General features: G+C 32.7%; 1 protein-coding gene across 7 annotated transcripts in view; it reads right to left on the reverse strand.

Annotated features, from left to right (window-relative positions):
• Positions 1-27,463, reverse strand: part of USP45 (ubiquitin specific peptidase 45) — a 107,379-nt gene that overhangs the window by 27,520 nt on the left and 52,396 nt on the right. For 5 of the 7 annotated variants that reach the window (XM_077162478.1, XM_077162475.1, XM_077162476.1 and 2 more), the window contains exons 6-10: positions 23,307-23,449; positions 22,306-22,401; positions 17,291-17,421; positions 11,190-11,277; positions 1,445-1,526 (exon numbers count right to left, since the gene is read on the reverse strand). In XM_077162478.1, the coding sequence (XP_077018593.1) occupies positions 1,445-1,526; positions 11,190-11,277; positions 17,291-17,421; positions 22,306-22,401; positions 23,307-23,449 (540 nt within the window). Of the gene's footprint in view, positions 1-1,444; positions 1,527-11,189; positions 11,278-17,290; positions 17,422-22,305; positions 22,402-23,306; positions 23,450-27,463 lie in introns of those variants that run through there. The other 2 variants (XR_013176315.1, XM_077162479.1) reach the window with 2 other exon arrangements.

Genomic DNA, 27,463 nt, shown 5'->3' on the forward strand with positions numbered 1-27,463 from the left:
ATAATATAGCACGCTATTTTCTGTTTATTTGAAAGTAATCTGAATAAGTCAGATGTCCTGGCGACATTTAATAATATAGTTTACTATAAAATGTTCTTCTTTTACAATTTTAAAGATAAAATATGACTATCAACTATAATAGCCTAAAGAGATAATGAACTGTTCTTAAACTTAAGAGGCCAAATAAATAGAACAATAGCTACTATTCATACCATACCTTAACTGTTCCCACTAAAAATCTCAGTCAACCTTTACATTTTACCTCAAGGCAGACAGGGGACTACGAAAGGAGATTATGCTTTTTTGGGCCACAAATGCCAGTCTTATGACTATAGAGTAATAGAACAGTAAAAGACAAGTAAACACAATAGAATATAAGGAATTAAAAAGGCAATTAAAAACTCAGTTATATATCTCATCCACACTAACAGGAAGAAATAAGCATCAATTCATTCATAGAATGGTGATATTACTTACATAAATGTGTTAATATAACTTGTTTTACCATATATAGCTAATATAAATTCAAAACTGAGAATTGCATTAAACAAACTTTTTTAAAAATACTGAATTTTATCAACATTGTCCTGCTAAACTGAAACTTATATGAACGTATTCAGAGTGAGTAGTTTTTTTTTTTTTTTTTTACAATATGCACTAGAAACATATACAAATAAGAAAAATAAAATCCATAGGCAAATAGACAAACAACTCAATTATATATAAAACCGGTCATATGAAAAATTCTGCCCAAGAAACATTTATAAATCAAAGGAAATTATGCGTGTCATTTGCTTTAAAATAACCTGGGGTTAGGAGATAATAGATGAACCACAATGAATCACGAGTTGAATGGAATTTAAGTTGGGGATGGATACATTATAGTATTCTCTCCACTTCAATAGAAATGTGAAATTTTCTATAATAATATGTGAAAAAAATATATCGAAAAAGCTATTTGGCCCTCCTTGAAACTTCTCTTCTATGCATTTTTGGATCTCTACACTCAAATTTCAAACAAACAACATTTAAAATCATTTAAAACATTATTTGAAACACCAATGGAAGAGTAAATCTATATATGGATAAATCGATAAACATTTATTTGTTGTGATGTTAATTATTTAGAAACAGTATGGTAAATTAAGCTGTTCCATTAAGAAAAATTTTACAAGGGATGGAAAGTAAAGATTACAAAAGTGGAAATAGGGGAAAGAAAACTAGACTGAGTTACTCTAAATATGCACTAGATGGCTCTACCACAACACAAAAGAACAAAGAGCATATTTGAGAATCTACTTGTTTCGCCTTTGCAGTAGTTCATACAAGAACGAGAATCTTCTATTTATTGTAACAAAATAGTGCTCATTCTTTTACCTCTAACTTAGAAACTCTTAAAACCTCCTTCTGGAAGAAAACATTAACAGTGAAAGAGTCAACATACCTTTGATGTTTTTTCTAGTTTCATCATCAGCAGTTTTAGTGGTTGGGTTTTTAAATGCTTTTAGAATGCTAACTTGCATTCTCTGTAAGACAAGTTAAGAAATTAATAAATTAAAAATCTTTACTAGAAAATATTCCTCAAAGCAATACTGTGTGTTCCTTTGAGTAGGTTTTCAAAGATTAAGGTACAATTTAGATTACAATCCCTAGTCTGTAAAATAACTGAATTTTTAAAACTGAAAAAATTTTTCATTTTTATTTTTAAATTTTTTAAAAAATATAACAAACAAATGCAAACATTTTTAACTTATGATCATTCCATTCTACATATATAACCAGTAATTCACAATATCACATAGTTGCATATTCATCATCATGATCATTTCTTAGAACATTTGCATCAATTCAGAAAAAGAAATAAAAAGACAACAGAAAAAAATTCATACATACCACACCCCTTACCCCTACCTTTCATGGATCACTAGCATTTCAATCTAAATTATTTTAATATTTGTTCCCCCTATTATTTATTTTTATTCCATATGTTTTACTCATCTGTCAATAAGGTAGATAAAAGGAACATCAGACACAAGGTTTTCACAGTCACACTGTGAAAGCTATATCATTATACAATCATCTTCCAGAAACATGGCTACTGGAACACAGCTCTACATTTTCAAGCAGTTCCCTCCAGCCTCTCCACTACATCTTGACTGACAAGGTGATATCTATTTAATGCATAAGAATAGCCTCCAGGATAACCTCTCAACTCTGTTTGGAATCTCTCAGCCATTGACACTTTATTTTGTCTCATTTCGCTCTTCCCCCTTTTGGTAGAGAAGAGGTTTTCTCAATCCCTTGATGCTGAGTCTCAGCTCATTTTAGGGTTTTTCTCAATTTAATTAAAAAATTGCATAAATAAAATATAATGGCCTTCCTTCCGTTCATGAATGAACAACTCTCTAACACCAAATTCTCCCACTGAGATTCAAAAGTCCCTATAGTTAGGGACTTGGGTTGAAAGTAAGATAAAAATTCTACAAAAAGCAAGCATGTTGGGCCACGAAGGCTCACAGGCAGACTTCTCACCTGGTTAAAGTACAGAATAGCAATTAAAGCCCACAGCAAGAATTCCCAACTCTTAATCAATTATGGCCTTATTTGAACTTCGTTATCAATAATGAACACTAATCAAAGCCTTCAGCAGCTCTTAGTAAACGACAAGGTTTATAGTTCCATATCTTTTGTGTATGTTTTAGGCAAGATCCAACCTCATAGAAAACCTTAAGACTGAAACAAAATTTAATACTATATTCCAAGAATAAAGAGTTATTTAAGTTAATAAATGATCATCATTTATAGTAATTGTGCCCCTAATTAGTGAATGAATTTAGTTTTCTCTAATTCCAGTTTAACAGTGGGGGTAAAGAAGAGCTTGTTATTCCTTCAATAGGGATTATTTTGAGTAAAACAGATTTTAATATGTGGGTCCATTGTCTGAACAGGACTTTCTGATATGAAAATGACTAATATTACTGTTGTTAAAAAATTAGGTCAAAGGGGAACTATAAATCCAAATTGAAAATTTCTAGAATAATAAAAACACTACATATCAGGATCTGAGACACTTCCCAGTGTTCAGAAGAAAATTCATGAACTTAAATATTTAAACTGAAAAGAATAAAAACAAAAGGATTAAGCAGGTAAGTAATAATTTTAGAAAAAAGACACTGTGGTAGTTTGAATCATACCCCGCCCCCACAAAGATTTCTTCAAATCCTAATCCCAGCCCTGTGGGTATGCACTCTCATTTGTAAATAGGACATTCAAAGATCCTCTTTAGGTGAGGCCAAATTGAATCAGGTTGGGGCTTTAATCGGACACAGCTGAAGTCCTTACAAGCAAAGGTCACTGACACAGTGAGGAGAAACCAGGGGAGAGTTCTCTGTGCAGCAGAGGCTGAGGTAATTTAAAAACCAAGAAACCCCAAGGATTACTAGCAAGTCGTTAACAGACCATTACAAATTCTGGGAGAAATTAAGGTTTCCAGTGATATCTTCATGTTGGACTACTAGACTCCAAAATTGTGAGACAGTAAATTCCTGTTGTTTAAACCAACCAGTGTGTGGTATTTATCATAGCAGCCCTGGCAAACTAAAACAGACACAAAACTGAAGAAAAATAGAAGGAGAAAATTAATAAAGATAAAGTAGAAATTGAAGAGAATTAATAAATGAATCAAAAGCTGATTCTTTGGGGGTGATAAACCCACTAACTAACCTTACTCAAAATTAGGAAAGAACCCACCATATCACACCTAAGAAATAAGGGAAAACACACATAATATTTTTAAAATTTTAAATAATCATGAAAGACTAGCCACTTTGTTTAAATTTCATGTAATTAAATTTGAAAACTCAGAAGAAAACAGATAATTTTCCAGGAAAGTCCAATGATCAAAATTAATCCTGGAAGAGACAAAATCTTGCAACTTTCATATGGAAAGGAAACAAAAAGAAAATTTCAAGCCCTAAAAATTTAGCAGAGGAATGTTATTAAATCTATGTTCTAGGGCATAGAAAAAGGGAAACTTATTTTTATGAAGCATAACCTTGATATCAAAAGCTAATGAAGAGTGCTCAAGACACACCAATATGACTTACGAAAAATTTCTAAATGAAATGTGAGCAAATGGAATTCAACAGAACACTGGAAGAATAATACATCATGACTAAAAAGCTTTTATTCCAGGAACACAGAGTATTTTTATATTTTAATACTGGGAAATACATTAATATAAACCATCATATTAATAGATCAAAGAAGAAAAAATTCCCTGTTCACTACTATTAGTTTTAGAACTCTAGCAAATGCATTGAGATAGAAAAACAAAGCTCAGAGATAGAAAAATTGTAAAAGAGGTAAAATTATTTACAGATGATATAACTGTTTACTCAGAAAAGCCAAAATAACCAAGTGAAATGGAAAAGTATTACAAATAATAAGAGAATTTATTAATGGGGTTTATTAATACAATGAAGTCAATAGCCTGCACACACACAAACAAAACCAGTTAAAAAGTATAGTGGAGGAAAACACACCATTTACAACAGTAGCAAAAAAAAAAAAACAAAATACTTAGGAATAAACTTAAAAAATGTGCTAAGGTCTAAATAAGGAAATCTTTAAAACACTACTGAAAGATAGGAAAGAAAATGATCACATGGAAAGACACTATGTTCTTGATCCTAGCATTATAAACATTTCAATCTTCCTCCCAAATTTATAATTTAACTAAATCCAGAAAAATACCAACAGTTTTAGAATTTTTTATTTTGAGAATTTTTTATTCTGAGAGGGTGAAGTGAGAAATCAATTCTAAAGTAAATACAGAAAAATAAACAAGAATAGCAATGAAAACTCTAGGGGAGGGAAAAAATGTAGTGACAGATGCCTGACCCCATTAGAACATATCAAAAACATAATGAAGTATGATCCAAGTACTCAAAGAGAATATAGGGGAGTTCAGAAGTGTACAACTAGAGAGTTTTAATTTAGTGGGAAAAGTATACCATAAAATTGAGATAACTGTTGAAAGCTATCTGAAAAAAGAAGTAAATATTCCTACAGCAGGATGATTTTCAAGTAGATCAAGGATTTAATTATAAACTTAAAAATCCAGAGGCCATTAAAAAGCTTATTAAATTCAAAACATAAACATTTTACAATTTAAAATGTCTGCATAAAAAACTACCACTATCATATTATAAACAAAATCAAAACACAAATAGCAAACTTGGAAACATATTCTCTCCCTAGAACTTAGAGTAAAAGACAAAACCCAGTAGCAAAATGGATAAAAAATAAGAACTGAAAAGATGCTCAGTCTCATTTAAAAAAGAGAAAAATACAAACTAAAACTACTGCAATACAATCAATTTTCCACCTATCAGATTGGCAAAAATTCAAGTTTGAGGAAACATTCTTTTGGTGATGGGTGACTCTCTTATATGGTATACTGCTGATAGAAGTCAAAACTGTACTACCCCTATCTATGGAGGGTGATTTAGTAATATTTCTCAAAATTACAAATGCATATATTCTCTGATCTAGCAATTTCACTTCTGTATGTATATAGATATTCACATGCAAAATAAGACTGATGTTATTCATCATAGCATTATTCATAAAAGCAAATACACTGGAAGCAATAAATATCCATCAATAAGGGAATGGTTAACAGTTACGATGTTTATAAAAAGGAATATTATCCAGCTAAAAATAGGGATGCTTCCTATCTTCTCACATATGAAGATTGCTAAGAAATGCTAAATGAAAAAAAAATACAGAAAGTTGTATGTGTATATGCATCACATTTTGAATAAAGAAAGCAAAAAATAAAATCATGTACCACCTAATGATAGTATAACCCTAGAAAGAAAACATGTGATACAGGCAGCAGTAGGGCCAACACACAAAGGAAGTCTCAGGAACAAGGTCAGGAGAAATTACAGATCTCCGTAATTTCTGATCTGTGCATCAGATACAGGAAGCAATCAATCTAGACTGGGGCAGTGAGACATATGAGACAAAATGTCAATACCAAGATCCTCTGTGTCACTGCGCCATGTTTTCAGTCTGAGGACAGAAGATATGATGAAAGAGCTGCTAATGTTCATATTTTCCCTCCATTTCCTGGTACTTGGATCAGCAGAGGAAACATATAAGCCTCAGAATTGTTCTGTTTTGACCTACTCTTGAGAGCTAGGAGGTAAGCCATGATGAGCTCAGAAGCAGAAAATACATAGCAGCCCACTCCTTTTAACTTTTTGGACCAGCAATCAAGCTAGTTTCTTCCAGAGTTCTGCCACATGCTAAGTTGGACACGCCTGGCTCAAAACACATTCATGACTGCCCACTGACTTCCTCAGAAAGAACTCCTCCAAACTGTATGGAAAGCTAAAGCCAGATCATGTTCCAGAGACTCTCTCAGCTTATCTTCTTTTGGAATCTTCATCCAATAATTACAATAGGTTTGTGCTTGCTACCCAGTTTTGCAAAACTAAACAATATATTGTTTGAACATACATACATAGCTCTCAAAACTATAAGAAAAAGAAATAGAATTAGTTTTATAAAAATCAAAATAGTGGTTACCTCTGTCCAGGAAGAAGGAAGAAACATTTGAGAGAGGAATGGGTAGTTTTTAAATAATTATATTCTTCTATTAACCCTGGGGTAGGTGAGGAGGAATGGTTTTGGCAAATTATTTTCCTTTATATTACACTTCAAATTATATGTACACTTGTATACATTCTTCTAAATGTATGATACATTTCCTATTTTTTTTTGTATGCTGTATGGTAGAGTCACATTTCATTATTTTTACTATTTTTTTAAAATGTAATAGTTTCTTACTTTATTAATCATTTACATGGACACTGGATTTTTTTTTCTTTTTTCTTTTTTTTTTTTTTTTTTTTTTTTTACATGGGCAGGCACCGGGAATCAAACCCAGGTCCTCTGGCATGGCAGGCAAGCATTCCTGCCTGCTAAGCCACCGTGGCCCACCCACATTTCATTATTTTTCAATGTGAGTATCCTGTTATTGCAGCATGATTTGTGGAATTTGTTTGCTTTTGCTTGCTTGTTTGTTTTTTGGGAAGTGCATGGACTGAGAATGAAACCTGGGTCTCCAGCATGGCAGGCAAGAATTCTACCACTGAACTATCCTTGCACCCTTCATTTCCTAAGTTTTTAATGCCCCCTCCCAAAAGCTATTTAACTGAATGTCATTTACTAACTGACCTAAGATCAGCACATTTCCTAATATACATATTCACTAATTTCAAGTATATCTTGAAAGTTAATGGACAATTCAAAATACTCAAATATTTACAAAATAGGATATAAAAGTAAACACACAGCTTTTTATATCATGCATTCCATTCTGAAATATATTCATATGTTAAAGAAACTGAAACAATAAAATGTCTCCCAGACACTATTATACATTGATATTACCTCCAATTCAGAGTCAAATTTACACTTGACATAATTCAGATACTGTCCAAGCTAAAGATGGCTTTTACACTTAAAAAACCCCAACAATTTACTGAACTAAAATAATCAAATTAAAAAGGTATTGAACTAAAATAAGCAAATTAGAAAGGTAGGAGAAATATTTAATGGGCTTAAATGAAAAATTCTAACAATTTTCAATGCTCACATGTAAACATTTAACATAACTCTAAATAACCTAACAACTAAAGGTAAAGAAAGACATCTAACTCAACGTAGAAGTCTGTAAATTTATTTTACAATTTGAACTTTTTACTAATTCAGGCATGACTTATTTACTATATTCTGAAATCTAAACTGCGATATCACTCTAAAAAAGAATAAAAACAATGAATTCTTTGAATGACTTTTAATCTATTAGAACTTTGCTTTTTTTTGTATCCTACGCCATGAATTTATATTGACTAAGCTTTTTTTTTTGGGCATGGGCAGGCACTGGGAGACTTTTTAAGGAGTTAATCAGTAAGTAACTCATCAACTTGAATAGGTTCATGTACAACCCCTCCTTGTTAAGGGTTGTGCTTTTAACAATTTAGGTAAAAAAAAAAAGAAAAGAAAAGAAACAGACTTTGGTCAGAGAGTTACTAATAACCACAGCACATTAATCAATTAGCAAAATCAAGTTTCAACTATTTCAAATCTCCATCTTAAACTTCTTTCAAACACAAGAATGCAATTAATGTTTAGGTTCTGTTATCTGAGATATTCTGCCTTTAAAATAATCTTCTACATAGCAATGTATTAAAGTGATCTATCTTCGAGAACACAAAAAATGCAATGCCATTAAGTTAGGGAGAGCTCAAATTAGAAGGATAAAATGAAAATGTTCAAATTTGGTAAGTAGAAAAGATTTCTTTAAAAAATTTCTTACAGTAAATTCAATTTTATTTATTTTGCACATAAACATTTATAATTTCTGGCAAATGATCCCTTTATTTAGCAAGGTATATTCCTCAACTTTATATTCATACGAAAGATTTTAATGAAATAACATGGAAGGAGGTCAGTAGTTTTTAATCACTACTAAAAGATTCTGGTGGCAGACACAATGTGGTAGCCTTTCTTCAATCAATAAAACACATGGCAGTGACATGTTACAACAATAGCACAAATAACAGCTGCAGAGTTCCCAGACCGGACAATGCAGCTCCTGCCTAGATACTCACTTTGACCACTATGACTCTTCCTGCTTATGAAACTGAACAGATACAGACTTGACATTTTAATTTGGTCACACCATCTAAAGCCCTCAAATAGATGTTTCTTGCTGTATGGTTTTAACATACTGTGCATCCTAATGCACCATTATGACAAAATTAATTTAATTTCAACAATGATTGTCATTATTAAGTAACAGAAGTGAAATAGAAGAAAAGATAGGGATAGATTTTACTGCTTTATTTGTAATATCAAGAAAAACAAAGCAAAGAAGTAATTTTAATTTCATTAATAATGACCCATGACCACTATGTAGTATACAAATCATAGGGGAAAAGAAATAATTCTAGCAATTGATCATATTGAGTTATTCTTAAAGTAATTCATATATCATTCGTAGTCCCTGAAGAATCATATAGCATTTACTAGTCACAACACAAAGACAGTGTAGTCACTCTCCACCTTGCCACCTTGTATCCTTCCTCCCCCACAAGAATATTAATACACTATAATTACTGGGTCAGATTTAGTACTTTTCCAAATAGTGAAATAATTATGAAATTATTAATAATTTATGAAATATTCATAGTTTTAAATTATGAAATAATTAAATAGCCAATTAAAAATGTAACATTTATTCTGATCCCTAATCACCAAGTATTAAAAATAAACTTTAATAAGTAGTGTGGTACAGAATTAGAAAGATCATTAGTATGGGAATCAGAAATACTTGAATTTGATTAGATCTAAGAAAATGTGATCAAACATTATTAGCTCAGGTTGACTGCACTAATGACCCCCAAACAACTATTTATAAATCTCTTAACTGATTTTTCAGCAAAATATAGGCAAAACAGTATTATTCTGTTAAATCTATGCATTTATTCAAATAACATATCCAAAATAAGTGCAAATCCCCAAGAAACTAGGTAGCATAACTTATTTATAGACTGATTATTTTGTTTCCTTCCAATTCAAATTCTCAAAAGACATCTATTTAACATTAAGCAAAGACAGCTCATTCAATAAACACTCAAAGAGCACCTATTATGTGTAAGGCACACGGATACAGAGATAACACACAGTGCCATTCCTCAAAGAGATCACAACCTAAGAGAGGTGACAGATAAAGATATAAATCTTAAAAGAAGGTAGTGAGGTACACATTCAGAATATATAAAAGTTAGAGGGGTTGCAGGGAGGAACTAAGACCTCCAAAAGTTGAATTTAACATGAAAGTCAATAAACAGTCATTAAGGTATGAGATTGTAATACACACTGTTTGGTAGCTGGAGAGAGTGATTACTCATCCTTAAAATAATTCAGAAGGAAATATTAGAACCCTAACTCTCTTCACTGGAAACTGGCCATGAGGAAAAAAGAGATACTGCAATGCTGCAATTCAAAGTAGGATTGGGGGAAAAAAAAAAAAAAGAAAAGAAGGTCCACTCTGCTAGTATTATATACCCCAAACATGGAGCACTTCCTTTACACCTGGCTGCTTTACTCCATATTAACATACAGATTAAGAAGGGCATTCGCTTTGAACAGAGAGCAGGTTTTCACCCATTATGCCAATTATGGTAGACAATGGCTGCCTACAGTGTTATGCTGAGAATGATTCTGAGGCTGAACCCAGACTCAGCAGGATTGCTATGAACAATTAGCAATGTCTGTCATGAGTGAGCAAGGGGGGAAATGCAGCATGTGTGCTGTGAATCTGACATTGTTAGTATCGTGCATTTTCTCTGAAAAATCTTATCTTTGCAAAGTACCGCCCAAAAAAACCCTGAACGTAACTAACTTAATATGAAAGTCAATGAACAGCCAATCAGTTAAGGACAGGATTGTAATAAACATTGTTTTGGGTATGCAGGAGGTCTGTGAGAAAAGTTCCCTGATCCACATGGGAACAACCTACCCTCCTACCACAGGTGACTGATCCCAGGGTGGACTCTACGCGAACATGGGATAACGAAGGCTTTCTCTCCTGGGAATTTATAATCTGGATTCACAAACAGCTAGTTTAGAGTTTGTACCAGTGGAAAGACTGTTAACATGCAAACTTAGGAACTATGGTGTTCATTCAGATACGGAAATTATTCAGTCTACAGAGGGATGAAAGAAAAAAAAAATCAGCTAGAAAAATCAGGAAAATCAAGAGAATACTTTCTGGATTCCTGATAACCTTGTTGTCCCTTTCTCAGATTCAGCCATATGATGCCTTACTTGCATTCTTAGATTCCTTTTCCTTTACTTCAACAAATTTGAACTGATTTCTGTTATTTGCAGCCAAAGAGTTTTAACTAATGAATGGATAATTACGCTGTAAAAGGGTGATTTTAAAAATCACCTTATGCTAGAAGAGAAAAAAAGGAGAAGAATTTTTGAAAAAGATTCAATCTACTTCTCAGCCATGCTTTAAAATTATAATAGAATTCTTACGGCTCAGTACCCTGTTCTTAAAGATAATACGTGATAAACATAAAAAAACGAACAAACTTGACCTTTGTTTCTTCCATCCTCACGGCCTCAAGCAGATAATGAAGAAGCTCCTGACTGTCCTGCTGTTGGAAACCTTTAAACCGAGGAGCCCTATGATTTAAACAACATAGGAAAGAAAAATACAACAAATACATATTACAGCAGCAATACGTTACTGCAATTTAAAATCACCTTGACATAATATATATTCAAATATTCAATTAACCACTTTTTCCACCAGGTAGAAAGATAAAATGTGATTACTATTTCAATTAGGATGAGATCTTAAGTGTGCACTGTGAATAGTATGACAACATTTATTAAGCAACTACAATGCCAAGCACAGCATAAAGACCTTTACATATGTTAAGTCACACAATCCTCAAACAACCATGGGTGAACAACTATCTTCAGTTTATACAAGATGGCTTGGGGGGATTATGTGAATGATTTTCAGTCACACAGTTTAACAGTAGTCAAACTTAACCCACTATGATCTGCTACCTTAAGTAACTAAAGGAAAAGCAAGCGATTAGTTATATTAAAACACAGGGCCATAAATCTGTACCTCTGTGAATGTATTTCTTCTAAGGATTTGACAATTAGATTTCCTGTGTATTATTTAAAATAACAAGATCAAGTGTTATATATCATAGATATATCGATGCAGCAAATATTTAAATGATTTCAGTTACTTTGAAAAAATGTTATTTCCTGCAATAAACTCCAAGGCTATAATAAACATTTGCCTTAAATGCAAATAAGCACTAAATTTAGAAAGTGCCCTAATCTATGATGGAAAAATAATTCTGCCAAAATAATATAAACTTATAAGAATATCCTATAGTAGTAAAAGGCAAATTTGCAATTGTCTTACAATATACACAACATATTTCATTTGCTATACATGTTAAAGAATTCATAATTCATATCCCAAAACCATGGCAGCACAGTAAATGTGAACTGTTAAAAGACTTGGAGGGGCATTTTGGGGAAAGGGGTGATAGGAAGGAGGGAACAACAGTGACAGGGGAGGCAAGCAAGGAGAGGGTGGCAGAAATGTGGCAAAGCAGGGAGGTGAAGATGGAACAGAGAAATAAAAACAAAGGAATATTGTACTCCAAATGAGACTATAAAACAATATCATAAAATATGTAAAAATCTAATGATAAAAAACAACAGGAATCAATAATTGGAATGAATTTACTTCACTCCAGATAAATTTTATAGAACTATCTCAAAGACTTCACAGTAAATCTTTTGAAAATTCCCTAAAAGATAAAATAAAGGCATAACTGCCAATCAAAAAGCTAGAAATTAAGAATAGGAAAAAAATAAACAAGAAAATGTGGATATTGATAATAGAGCCAATTAAAAATAAGAAAATAAATCCACAGATATAAACAAAGAAGATAGGATAAACTCTAAATCAAAAACTGTTGAATGGAAGATTACTAAATTGGAAGATAATACTAAGGAATATGCCCAGAAAAAAAGGTGTATATGTATATATTTATGTGCAAAAGAAAGAACAGAGTAATTTCAAATAGGAAAAAGAAAATAAAGGTATACAGAAAACTCTACCAATCCAACAGAACAACAGCAGGTAACACATACATAGAAGTACTGAACACAATGCAGAGTTCTGAGAGCTTTACACATGTGAACTCATTTAATACAACAATCCTATTATATAAATGCTCTTATTTCCCCATTTTACAGAAAGGGAAACTAAAAGAGGTCAAGCAAGGAGAAAAAAATTTAAAAACCAAAGAAACAGCATGGTAAAGAGAAACACAAAATCAGATAGTACAAATATAAGTTTAAGTATCAGTAATCAAATAATAACAGTAAACAGATTAAATTCCCCTACTGAAAGACAGATTATCAAACCGGATTCTTAAAATGCAGTTATAAACTGCTTAAAAAAAGACACAACCCAAACCAAATTTCCTGAAAAGGTTGAAAATAAGACCACAGGAAGAAGATAGGAATTATGAACTTGTATGCATCTAATATCAAAGCCTAAAAATAAATAAAGTAAAAAGAAAAAAAACGTAAACAAAAGAAGAAACTCATTACTTCACAGTCATGGTGTGAGATTTTAACACACTAATAACAGAAACAAGCACACAGAAAAATAGCTTTAAATATAGAGAATCTTTGAACCACAAAATTAATAAAATTTATACAGAGAGAACTTGAAACCTAAGAAATGGAGAGCATAAATTCTTCTCAAGTACACATGGAACATGATAAATTCAATTACCTATGTTTTCCAAAGAAACCTGAAATAATTTTTTTCTTATACAGAAAAAGAATTGTTTCCCTTAACACTACGATATTTGATCTTTAAAAAAAACATCAGGCAATATAGAAAAGCATAATACAAAAAGGAATAAAGCACCTAGACTTTAAACTGCCTTCAAAGACTAATCCTAGACATCTGCAGAAAAGCTACTTGGATTTCCTTAAAAAGCAGAATAAAACCCCCCAACTCAACTGTGCCTAAAAATAAGTTTCTGAATGTAGCATAAGGTTCAAAGTAGGTTCCTTCTGCTTAATTGTTATTCAAAAGGCCAACCTATAATTCTCAAATTCTTTACATTGCTGCTCAAAAAATAATTTCATTCTATTATTGCTGTAATTTCATTACAGCTCCTTTTCCTTATAAAAGTGTACAAAGAAAAAAATGATAAATTACTATAATATACCACACTTTCATTCTATCTAGAAAATTTAGCACTCTTTAGGCACACAATACAGAATGTCAAAAAACTAGAATTGGATGTCGTTAAATAATATTGGCCGGCATACACTTTGTCCAGTTGGTTACCATTCCTCACGGACAAAACCCAGTGAGAGCTCAGCACATTTATATTAGCAACATGAAGGATTAAAGAGGAAATGAGAATGGAGAAACAGAATCATTCTACAGTATTTCTGAATCTTTTAAAGAAGAAATTGTGGAACTTCAAAGAAAATCTGTACCAAAGATGACAGCATTATATTAATGTCAATTTACTGGACTTGACAATGTACTAAGATGATATAAGACATGGTCATGGGAGAAGCTGAATGAAGAATACATGGGAACTCTGTAATATTTCTGCAACTTCTTGTGAGTCTTCAAACTATTTCAAAATGAAAAGCTATTTTTTAAAAAGGCCAGGGAAAGTTGAAGAGCTAACCTCCAAGAAACACACATCACAGGGAGTCGAAGTGTCCGGCAATTACCAATATAACTGAAATTTCAAAGTTCAAATTTAAAAATCAATGTATACAAATAACATGGATGAATCTCAAAATAATTATGCCAAGTAAAAAAAGCCAAAGAAAAAAAGAATATACACTGGATGATTCCATATATATACATTTCTAGAAAATGCAAACTAATGTATATTTACAAAAAAATCAGTAAGTGGTAGTCCATGGAAGGGGCCTTGGGAGAGGATGCCCAGAGAGAAGGATGACAAAGGGGTCCAAGGAAATTTTGAGGGATGATGGATAATACATTCATTATATTGATTGTGGCAATGGTATCACAAGTGTAAACATATGTTAAAACATCCAATTGTACACTTTAAATATATACAGCGTATTCCTCAATAGTTATTCAGGATATCAATACAATTTACTATTTTAACAGACAAAAGGAAAATCATATGATTATTTCAACAGATGCAGAAAAAGCATTTGACAAAATTCAACATCCATTCTTGAAATGAACTCTCAAAAAAATAGGAGTAATGGGATTTCTTCAACCTGATAAAAGACCTTTATAAAAAGAGTATACCTATCACCACACTTTAGTGTGAAAAACTGAATGCTCTTTCCCTAATATTAGGTACAAGGCAAACATGCCCACTTCACCACTCCAAATGTACTGGAGGGCCTCATTAATGATATAAAGTAAGAAAAGGATATAAAAGGGAATTGATTTGAAAGGAAAAAATAAAACAGACAATCTGCCAATGGCATTACTGTCTACATAAGTTATCCCAAAGAATCTACATAAAGCTATTAGAACTAGTGAATGAACTGAGCAATGTTGTAGGAAACAAAGACAATATACAAAAATCAAATGTATTTCTATATACTACCAACAAACAATTGGAAGTTGAAAAAACTTTTAAGCATCTTTTACAACAAAGCGCATGAAAAACAAACTTCTCAAGTACAAAACTATCAAAATAGGCACAGGACTTGTTGCTGAAAATTATAAAACATTAATTAGTGACATGAAAGATCTAAATAACTGATGAGGTATGTCTTGTGATCATGGACTGATTGGAAGACTTGATATTAAGATATTAATTCTCTCCAAATTGATCAACACATTCAATACAATCCCAATTGACAAACTAATTCTAAAATTCACACACAAAGAAAATCAAAGGATGTAGAATAGTTAGAAAAAGAATACCAAAGTTCAAGGACTCACATTACCTAATTGCAAAACTTACTGTAAAGCTACAATAATCAAGACAGTGTAGTATTGGTATAAGAATAAATATATTGATCAATAGAACAGAGTAAAGTCCAGAAACAGACCTCCAAATATATGGTTTAAATATTTATCAGATTTTTTTTTAAATCACTTTTCTTAATATATATTTCTTTTTAAAGTAAGCACAATCAAGTAAAAGAAAATGCAATTTCGGAATGTTTTCAAATCCTGTTTGATCCAGTAATCCCACTCTCAAGAATTAACCCTATAGATCTACTCACATAAGTCCAGTAAGATCACATACATATATTTATATAACCACTAGAGATATTCAAGTAACAGTTAAAAAAATAATTTTTTACATTTATACCGACTAAAATAAAATAAATTATATACACATGTATCAGTATGAAAAGATATATATATAAAATACATTAGGTGAATCAAGCAAATTGCAGATAATTCCTAGACACGTTTTATATACATAATCACTTTTGAAAAGAATAAACAGTTAATAGTAACTACTTCTGAAGAGTGAGGGTACAGAGGATTTTTGAATTTTTATCTATGAGCAAGTATTATTTTAATAATAATCTAAATTTTTTTTTATAAATCACTTAAATATAACCAGGAAAAAAAACATAATACAAAACAAAGGTATTTATGGAAGAGGCAGAAATAAATTTCTAAAGCATACATGCCCTAAAATTCTTAATTCTATGAGGCATCCATGACTCCAAAACTTTGAAGGTATTTTTGTTTTCAAGAAACCGGGATTTGCCAACCAAATAAAACATAAACCCTTCATATTTTGGACTACATTTAAGATACCACAGCACAGATAACTAGTCTAAATTAAAATAAGACTTTAAAGTCCATAAATATACAAAAATACAAGTCCACATGTAAGGAATTTTCTTTCTACATATTTTAATAACTGTGGGTTGGACTAGCTTTTAAGGACAGGATCTATCTTTAATACATTATTGTAATATCCCTGGATTCTACTAAGCACTTCGTACAAAGTAAGTACTCAATTTTAAAGGTAACCCTAATCCTTTATGGTGTTTATTTCCAGGCAAATAAAGATTTTGGTTTTAGTTTTTTTGGCTGGGAGGGTGGGGGGGTGCAAGGTCTGGGAACTGAACCCAGGTCTCCCAATGGAAGGCGGGCATTCTACCACTGAACCACCTATGCACTCTCTAAATCTTGTTCTTACATACGCTCTAATACCATGAGAAATTCACTCTGTCTCAAAGATCTTCTTTAAATAAAAGGATGTTAGATTAGATTATTTCTTATCATACCTTCTAGATTTTACAATGCTATGATTTTCTCACTTTAATCACTACACTGTGGGCTTCTGATTTAGGATAGACCTCCAGCTTTGATTCCCAGCCTTGTCACTATCAAACTAGGTAAGCAAATTAACTTCTGTGAGTCTCAATTTACTTATAGGTAAAATGGGGTTAAACAATTAGTTCTTCAGAGGATTATGAAATATAATTTGCATAAACACAGAGTTGCAACTAAACAAATATTCGTTCTTTCTCTTGATAGTCTGGGCAGTAATAGCAACATTACAGTTAAAGTGAAAATACACATATTAAGTGATGAATTAATTAGTATTTTGTAACTCATGATTATTTATATTAAAAAAGTAGATGCACCTACTGTTGACAGAGTTGATTAAAAAGAACTTTAGGAGAAAGTGGTCCTTTTTCAGTCTCCTTCATGCTGTTAAGAAACAGCAACAAGGCTGAGGTCAGTGGTCCAGGGCTTGAAAGTTCCACCACTAATGGATCCTTTAAAAACATGATCAACTCTATGTCAGAAATATACAATTTTAAAAGAGAATATTATAAAATACCTAAGACATATTTTGTTTAAATGATAGCAACTAAACTGCCTCAACTATATTAAGAAACTTATTCCCTCATAATTTAAAATGAATATATTATAAAATAGGAAATACAAGTAAATGTCTTACTTGAAAGGCATGTATTTTCATACCCTAAACCTTTTACTTAATAAGATTACCAGCCTAAGAATGAAGCCGTCAGTTGTTCTGCCTCTGTATTTATTTAATACCACAACATATAAACACAAACATTCTTACCATATGATCATTCCATTCTTGATATATAATCAATAACTCACAATATCATCACATAGCTGCATATTTATCATGATTTCTTAGAACATTTGCATCAATTCAGAAAAAGAAATAAAAAGAAAACAGAAAAAAATTCATACATACCATATGCCTTACCCCTCCCTTCACTGATCACTAGCATTTCAATCAACTAAATTTATTTTAACATTTATTCCCGCTATTATTTATTTTTGATCCATGTTTTAAACTTCTGTCGATAAGGTAGATATTTGAAAGATATATTTTCATATCCTGCACCTTTTACTTAATAAGATTACCAGCCTAAGAATGAAATCATCAATTGTTCTGCCTCTTAATCTTCTTTTTTTAACTTTAAAAAATATTTTTTTACTGAGAAATCTTCACACACATACATTCCAAACATGGTGTACAATTAACGGCTCACAATATCATCACATAGTTGTGTACTCATCAACATGATCATTTTTTAGAACATTTGCATCACTCCAGGAAAACAAATAAAAAGAAAAGAGAAAAAACTCATACATACCATCCCACTTTACCCCTTCCTCTCATTGATCACTAGTATTTCTATCTCCCCAATTTATTTTACCCTGTCCCCCCTATTATTTATTTATCCATATTTATGTTATTCATCTATCCATACCCTGGATAAAAGCAGCATCAGACCCAAGGTTTTCACAATCACACAGTCACATTGTAACAGTTATATCTTTATACAATTGTCTTCAAGAACTGGAACACAGCGCAACAGTTTCAGGTCCTTCCATCCAGCCACTCCAATACAACATAACCTAAAAAGGACATCTGTATAATGCATTAAGTAACCTCCAGCATAACCCCTCGATTCTGCTCCAAATCTCTCAGCCTCTGAAACTTTGTCTCATTTCTCTCATCCCCCTTTTGGTCAAGAAGGCTTTCTCAATCCCTTGTTGCTGCCTCCTGACTCATACTGGCATTTCTGTCCCACGTTGCAGGGAGATTTACATCCCTGGGAGTCATGTCCCACATAGGAGGGAGGACAGTGAGTTCTCCTGCCAAGTTGTCTTTGAGAGAGAGGCCACATTTGAGCAATAAAAGAAGTTCTCTGGGGTTGACTCAGGCTTAATTTTAAGTAGGCTTAGCCTATCCTTTGCAGGAATAAATTTCATAGGGGCAAACCTCAAGATCGAGGACTCAGCCTATTAATTTGATTGTCCCAACTGCTTGCGAGAATATCAGAAATTCTCCAAATGGAAAAGTTGAATATTTCCTCCTTTCTCCCCAGTCCCCCAAGGAGGCTTTGCAAATACTTCTTTATTCACTGCCAAAATTGCTCTGAGATCTATCAGGTGCCCCTTAATCTCAATCAATCTGTCCCTTAATGTGCTGTCCTGTTCTCTAAAGGCTACAAAATAGTACTCTACTTGATATTTGTACAGCTTCAAAAATAATCATAAATCATATTTATTCTCCATCCTTCTTTTCCCAAAATATTTTACTAACAAAATAAGGAATGGGAAATTATATGATAAAACTGGCATGCGCGTCCCCCTTCTAAAGGAAATTGACCCAGAGCTTGACAAAAGCTAAAACTGTGTGAAAAATTAACCTAGTTTATTCTAGAATTATTATTCCCCACCAAGTTTTGTTTTCTAAAATATATTATCCCCACCACTAACTACCTCTCTTAAAGTACAGTGAATAAAAAGCAGATCCTAACTATAGTCTCGGGGAATTATAGAATGTTACCTTCTAACACAATTATTGTATATATGTATTTCATGCCAACAATCCTTAAAAATAAACCACCTGGCTATAATCACAGAAAAGACAGGCTATAATTCCTCACAGCTATGGAAAACCAAAGCAATTTTTTTGCCATGTTAAATAAACTAAAAGTTACCTCAAGGTTAAAGGTAAAATCAAAGGCAGTTTCAAAGCCCAAGCACCAAGCTACAGTATCCCTTCAGAATTAAATGAGGAAATAATGCTGGTTTCAAAAGTATACTTAAACTCTGTAAATAAAAGTAAGCTTCTGGATGAGAATGCAAGATGGATGAATCTTACAAACTATTCCGAGAGAAAGAAGTCAAATACAAAACAGTGGATATTATATGATTCCACTTATATACAGTATAAAAAGAAGCACAAATTAATCTATTCTGTTAGAAATCAGGGTAGTGGATACACTTATGGAGTAGAGGGATAACAAATGGAAGACAGCCTGAAGGGACTTGAGGATCGTGGTAATGTTCTGTCTCTTGATCAAGCTGCTGGTTACACAGATGTGTTCAGCTTGTGACAATTCATCAAGCTATATAGTTACAATGTACACTTCTCTGCATGTGTATTTTAATTTAATAGAAGGTTTTTTAAAGTAGGCATACTATTAATATGCATATAAGTATTAACAAATTGACTCAAGCAACATATTAAAAGAATAATGCATCATGATGAGTGGGTTTTGTCCCAGGAATACAAAATTGTTTTAACATTTGAAAATCAATCAACATAATTCACCACATTAATGGATAAGCAAGAAAAAACATAATCATCCCAATAGATGGGTAGAAAACATCTGACAAAATTCCACATACATTTGTGATAGAATGTTCAGTAAACTAGGAATAGAAGGGAATGTCCTCAACCTTATAAAGAATACCTAAGAAAAACCTACTGTAAAATTAACACTCAATAACAGTAAAAGGTTGAAAGTTTTTCTTCAAATTTTGGGAATTAAGGCAAGGATGTCTGCTTTCTCACTTCTATTTAATATGTAACTAGAAATCAGAGCCCGCACAACAAGGTAAGAAAAAGGAACAAAAGGCATACAGTATACAAAGGAAGAAGTAAAACTAGTGATTCAAAGAACAGTAACCTACATCGATAGCCCCATAGCTCAGGTCAACTAATGTGTTCTAAAAACCTAAGATTTGTGTTAGTATAATAATATCTAATTGCCATATAGTAATCTTGAGCTACAGTTCCACACTTGGGATATTTAAACTCAATATCCAATCACATTTAATAGGAAATCTTTTTAAATGACTAAGCATGAACTTACATTTAGTAAAGTAGTCTTCACTATGATACTAAACTTTACAATAGAGCAGGGGATTTACCATAAAATTTTTCAGAAGGAACTGAATATGCAGCAATGAGTTTACAGGCTTTCCTTTCAACAGAAAATACAATTTTATATTTCAAAAGTGCCTCCTTGCAGGGTACATGGGTGGTTCAGTGGTAGAATGTTCGCCTTGCATGTGGGAGCCCTGGGTTCGATTCCTGGACCATGCACACCCCCTCCCCCACAAAAAAAGTGCCTCTTTGGGAGAACAATCTAAGATTATTACATTATGCTTGGCATTATAGAACTTTTTTGTTTTCAACAGTCAGCTATACACACCCTCTCTTTCTCCTCCTCTGAAACACACATGCACACACACATAAATTCCTAACTAAAATCAGCGTTATTAGTGTCAATGCTCTCCTAATTACAAACCACCTGAATCTTACTGTTGTTAAGCAAATTAAGCTTATTATTTCTTGCAGTAAGGGAGAATATTTACCTTAGGGAATCAGCAGTATCTCAGCAAGAAGGTATTAGAAAGACCCTATCATGGGATTTGGGGTTTGGTTGGGGGATTTGGGGAAAGGTCTAAGAACCTTTACTTTAGACTGAATAAAATATCTAGGGATAAATTTAACCAAGGATTTGAAATATTTGTACACTGAGAAGTACAAAATATGCTGAACAAAATTAAAGAGGAGGTAATCCTTTCACTAGACATTTTAATAAATCTTATCTATGGGAAGGAGACCAGAATGAGGATAAAGATACAATTACTAAAGAAGTAGCAGCCACTCATTCTGGCTGGTGAGTGGGGTAGGGTGGTACTTTGTTATATTGTGGGTGGCAGAGTGACCTTGGTTTTGTCTGCGTTTAGACAAAATTATGAAGTTACCTTGATTTGTTTCTTTTTATCATAGTGCCAGAGAAACTTACTCTAAGGTTGGTATTCTGTAAGATTCTTTATGTTTAATAGAATAACATAGCCGGTTATAAACACCAGCTCAGCTTCTGGCAGTCAGAGGCTGCTCTTTTTTTTTTTCCTTTTTTTTAATTTGTCACACTAGCTTAAAAACCCATTATCACGATAGGCTCCAAAAAACCTTTAGTTTCTTACTACTAAAATTAAATTTACCTTTAAAGAACAAAAATGCTACATTTATACAAATGTCACCAGTTAACTACAAAACAGGGGTCCTACATATTTTGCTCAACGAAAACCAAATCCCATTTGTTTCTAGCATGTTTTTTTAAAAGTTGGCTCAATATTTTTGTATTATTTGATCCACGATATTTCCAAACTACACTATATCTTAAAGTTATGGTTTTAGATGTTTAAAATCTGATTGTCAATTTTACCAAAATGCTTTGGATTACTTTTTAAATCCTCTGACTACCATCCCAATCGACAGTTCTGAGAAACAGGAAAAGGTGGGTTTCAGGAGCACCAGTGCTCATCTGAAAAGAGTGATTATCTAGATAGTTATACTTTTTACTTACCAGCTGTGAGTCTGGGGAAGGAAAAATCTTTAGTTTTGTACCACTTTCTTTGATCTCATTCATTAGCTCAGTTAGAATGTAAGTCTGTGCCAAGTTCTGAAAGAAAACAAAAAAAAGTCTTCTGATTCAGTTATAATATGCCTCTGATTTTATGGAATAAATACTCTAAAAGTTTCCAATTTCATCTAACACAGTAAAAATGTCCATTTAAAAAAAATTCACTGAATACATCTTACATTTAGTAAATGTCACTATTACTGTTAAAGCCATGATAAAACAGAGAAGACCTTCTAGAAGCACTGTGGGAAAAGAAGGTGTATGTATGTAATGATGATGGCTAAAGATAGCTTAAAACAACTAAACAAAAAAAATCAGACAGAGAAATTTCTAAAGAAACATTAACCGTTATTTGACAGTCTACAGGTATGCCAATGAACATAAAGATGGAAGACAAAAGTGCTGCCAGTCCTCTTGAAAGTAAAAAAATCACTCGAGGGCAGTGGTTCTCACCTCGCTGTTTTACATCAAAATCATTTGTGACTATTAACAAAACCAAAAGGCCTTACCCAAACTTCTTAAACCTGAACCTTTTGATATGGAAACCATATATTTTTCTGTTGTTGTTATTTTTTAGTTCTACATATGATTCAGATAAACTCCCAAATGAACTACAATGGTATGTGATAACCAACCGGAGTCCATTAAAGCAGACTGGGCTAGCACCAGCATGAGACAGAGATAGGGGAGGCAGTATTCATTCCCCTAAGGAGGAAAGTTACTGAAAAAATTATTGTACTTTTAAAATTATAAAAACAAAGGGTCTGTGAAATTCCTGCAAGTGAATGTTTTTTACCTGTTCAGACACTTTTATTAAACTTCATTTTCACTAATAATTAAGTTTCCTTTCCTTAGGAAGACTCAGATTTACAAAATTCTGAATGAATTACAAAGTAATGAAAAAAAACCTCTTAAATTTTACAAAGCTTTCTGATAAATCTTACCTGCATGACAGCATTAAAAAAGCAAGTATTCCCTAAATTTGTAATTCCTTTTACAGATGTTATACCATTGCCTTTTCTTCCCGTCTTTATTTCACCTGTTTCACATTTTTCTTCACAAAGTTTTATGAATCTAGAAAATGCACCTATAAATTAAAGAAAATGTAACTGCTGAGATGTAAAAATTAAACACATATCATTAGACATAGTTTAAATATATTAAATTAAATAAGAATTATACCCCCTGCCCCAATCAGTGTTCCTGAAAGACAAGAACAGTTTGTGTTTAAATAAATGTTTAAATAAATGTGTTTGGTTTTATATCTTATTGCTAAATCAATTACTTTTAATTCATTTTAACGTACAAATCCATACCTCATACCAATTTACAAAATAAAATAAATTCACAAAATAAATTAAGTGCAAAAAAACATAGTCATAAGATAAGTAGTAAAAACCCAGATCTTGGATTCCTAATACCATTCACCACTAGAAGGAATGAGAATTCCTTGAAGAAAAGGTTGATTCTAAGGCTGGAAGAGAAAAGATTCAAAATGAAGCCATAACATTTTTCTTGTACCAGAGAATAAAGTAGTGCTCAAAAACAGTGATGGGAGTTTGTGAAAATCACAGAAGCCAATTTGAACAGGCTTCCACTGGCCTAATCTGAGACAATTTGACCAGCAAAATAATCAAGGACAGTAGCAGTTCAGTGAAGCAGTTCTTCATTGAAAAAATGAGAATGAGTTAATTGATAATAAGTAGATAAATGGGGGTAAAAGGGAGGAAAACTCTTCTTTACAAGAAAATGTCAATTTGATTTCCCCTAAGGTCAAGAACAAGACAAGGATGCCTGCTTTCACCACTACTATTCAACATGGCCCTGGAAGTTCTAACCAAAGTAATTAGGCAAGAAAAAGAAATAAAAGACATCAGAATTGGAAAGGAAGAGGTAAAACAATCTCTGCTCACAGATGACAAGATCCTATATTTAAAAAATCTCAAAGAATCCATCAGAAAATTACTTGAGCTAATGAACAAAATTGTAGGGTACATGATCCACACACAAAAATCAGTTGTGTTTCTATATACGAAAAATGAATATGAAAAGAAAATCAAGAAAACAATCCCATTTACAAAAGCATCTAAAAAGAGTAAAATATCCAGGAATAAATTAAACCAAGATTTGAAATATTTGTACATAAGAAGTACAAAATATGCTGAACAAAAGTAAAGAAGATAAGTAGACAATCTCTGTTGATGGATTGGAAGACTTAATATTGTTAAAATATGATACCTCTGAAAGGGACCTAAAATTCAATGCAATGCCAATCAAAATTCCAGCAGCCTTTTTTTTTTTTTTAAAAACAGAAATGGAAAAGCCAATTTTCAAACTTATGGCCAATTTCAAGGAATTTCGAATAGCCAATACAATCTTGAAAAAGAACCCAGTTGAAGGATTCTCACTTTCTGATTTTAAAACTTACTTCAAAGCTACAGTAATCAGAACAGTGTGGCACTGGTATAAGGCTAGACACAGAATAATGGAGTTGAACTGAGAGTCTGACAGAGGTAAACCCTCATATCTACGGCCAACTGATTTTCAATCAGAGTGCCAAACCTACTCAGTGAGGATTGAATAATTTCTTCAACAAAGGGCGCTGGGACAACTAGATATCTACTTGTCAAAAATGAATGTAAACCCCTATATCACATCATATGCAAAACTTAACTCAAAATCAATGGCATAAATATGAGAACTAAACTATAAAACTCTTAAAAGAAAACATAAGGGAAAATCTTGAGGACCTTGGATTCGTTAACGGATTCTTAGATATGACATCAAAAGCACAAGCATTGAAAGAAAAAATAGATATATTGGACTTCATCAAAACTAAAAACTTTTGCACATTAAAGCACATTATCAAAAAGTGAAAAGAAAACTTAGAGATTGGGAGAAAATAGTTGAATATCATATCTAATAAGGGTTTTATATCCAGAATAAACACCTCTTGCAATTCAACAACAAAAAGGCAAACAACCCAATTAAAAAATGGGTGAAATGCTTGAACAGACATTTCTCCAAACAGGATATGCATATGGCCAAAAGCACATCAAAAGATGCTCAGCATCATTAATCATTAAGAAATAAAAGTAAAATCCACAGTGAGGTACCACCTCATACCCAAAAGAATAACTATTATTTTAAATAGAAAATAGTGTTGGCAAGGATGTAGAGAAATAGGAATCCTCACACATTGATGGTGGAATGTATAAACTGGAAAATGGTTTGGGAATTCTTCAGAAAGTTAAATATAAAATTACCATATTACCCAAGTATTCTACTCCTAATTATATTCTAAAAGAAATGAACATAGAACCTCAAACATTTATTTATATATATATATATAATAATGTTCATAGCATCATCATTAACAATAACCAAAGGATGGAAACAATCAAATATCTATCAATCAATGCATGGACAAACAAAATGTGGTATATACTTATGATGGAATATTATTCAACCATGAAAAGGAATGACGTTCTGGCACATGCTACAACATGTACAAACCTTGAAGACATCATACTGAATGAATAAACCAGGCACACAAAAAAAAACCCAATGATTTCACCTACATGAAATGTCTAGAATAAGCAAATTCATTGAGACAGAAAATAGATCATTAGTTTCAGGGGGCTAGAGGCAAGGAGAATGAGTTGTTTAATGTGTATAGAATTTCTGTTTGGAATGATGAGAAAGTTTCAGTAATGGCTGGTGTTAATGGCTGAGCAATACTGTAAACGAAATTAATGCCAATGAACTGTACACTTAAAAATGGCTGAAACAGGTGGGTCAGTATAGAATGCTCACCTGCCATGCGGATGACCTGGGTTTGATTCCTGGCTCATGAACCCCAAAATAAAATGGTTGAAATGGCCTGTTCCAATCATGATAGAGTGAGATGTTTCAGGGATCTGTCCCGCCAACAGAAGTTTTGAATAACCAGGAAGAAATGACAGAACAAAAAAGCTCCAGAATACAATTAAAGGACTTCAGTAAGAGGGCAAGTGCCAAATCAAGAAAAAGGCCACTTTATGCCTATCTCTCTAAGTCAATTCCACAGGTGAACTGTCCCACCCATCCCAGGACTCCCATATGAGACATGACTTTCAAAGATGTAACTCTTGACAACACGGCACATGACAACGGAATGAGTCTAGCCCTGGAAACGGGATTGAGAAAGACTTCTTGATCAAAAGAGAGAAGACAAATGAAACAAAATAGAGTTTCAGTGGCTCAGAGGTTTCAAATAGAGTTGAGAGGTCATTCTGGAGGTTATTTTTAATGCAGTATATAGCTATCCTTTGTCAATGGTGGTTTACTGTTTTAGCTAGAGGGAAACACTTGAAACTGTTGAACTATAATCCAGTGGCCTTGATTCTTGAAGATGATGGTTTAACTAGATGTTTTTACGGTATAATTGTGAAAAACTTGTGACAGACACTCCCTTTATCCAGTGTATGGACAGAGGAGTAAGAAAATAAAGACAAATAAATAAATAAATAATAGGACAGGATAGGGAGTATGGGATGTTTGGGTGTTCGTTTTTACTTTTATTTTTTATGGTTATTCTTATTTCTATTTTTTGAAGTAATAAAAATATTTAAAAGTCTATCGTGATGATGATTGCACAGCTATATGATGATACTGTGAACCACTGATTATACACTTCAGATGATTATGTGGATATGTATCTCAGTAAGTTGCTAAAAAAAAAAAAAAGGTTATAGTTGTACAATCTTATGTGCTCTGGTTGGCTCCAACCCTTCCCCAAATGGCCCAGCTGAGAGCTGACCTGTGCTCCCAATGCAGATCCCAGTCCCGATGACACAAGGAACAGAGTAATCCCTGTGCACATACTGGGAACATGTGTGTCTGCCCAATCTGTCTGGTGGTGGCCTGAGGGACTCGCTGTCCCGGAATGTGTGCTGCATGTAGGAGGCGACTCAGAACACCAGGGGAGAGCAGTCAAGTTATGCTGCCGGGGGCAAGGGATTGCTGGCTGTAGGACAGGCAGCGCAGAGCCAGGGACCATGAGGAAATTGTTCCCTGGGGAAGACAGGAAATCTATATCCAAGTAAATAGGAACTACGCA

This window comes from Tamandua tetradactyla, chromosome 5, assembly GCF_023851605.1.
Source record: "Tamandua tetradactyla isolate mTamTet1 chromosome 5, mTamTet1.pri, whole genome shotgun sequence".
Lineage (NCBI taxonomy): Eukaryota > Metazoa > Chordata > Mammalia > Pilosa > Myrmecophagidae > Tamandua > Tamandua tetradactyla.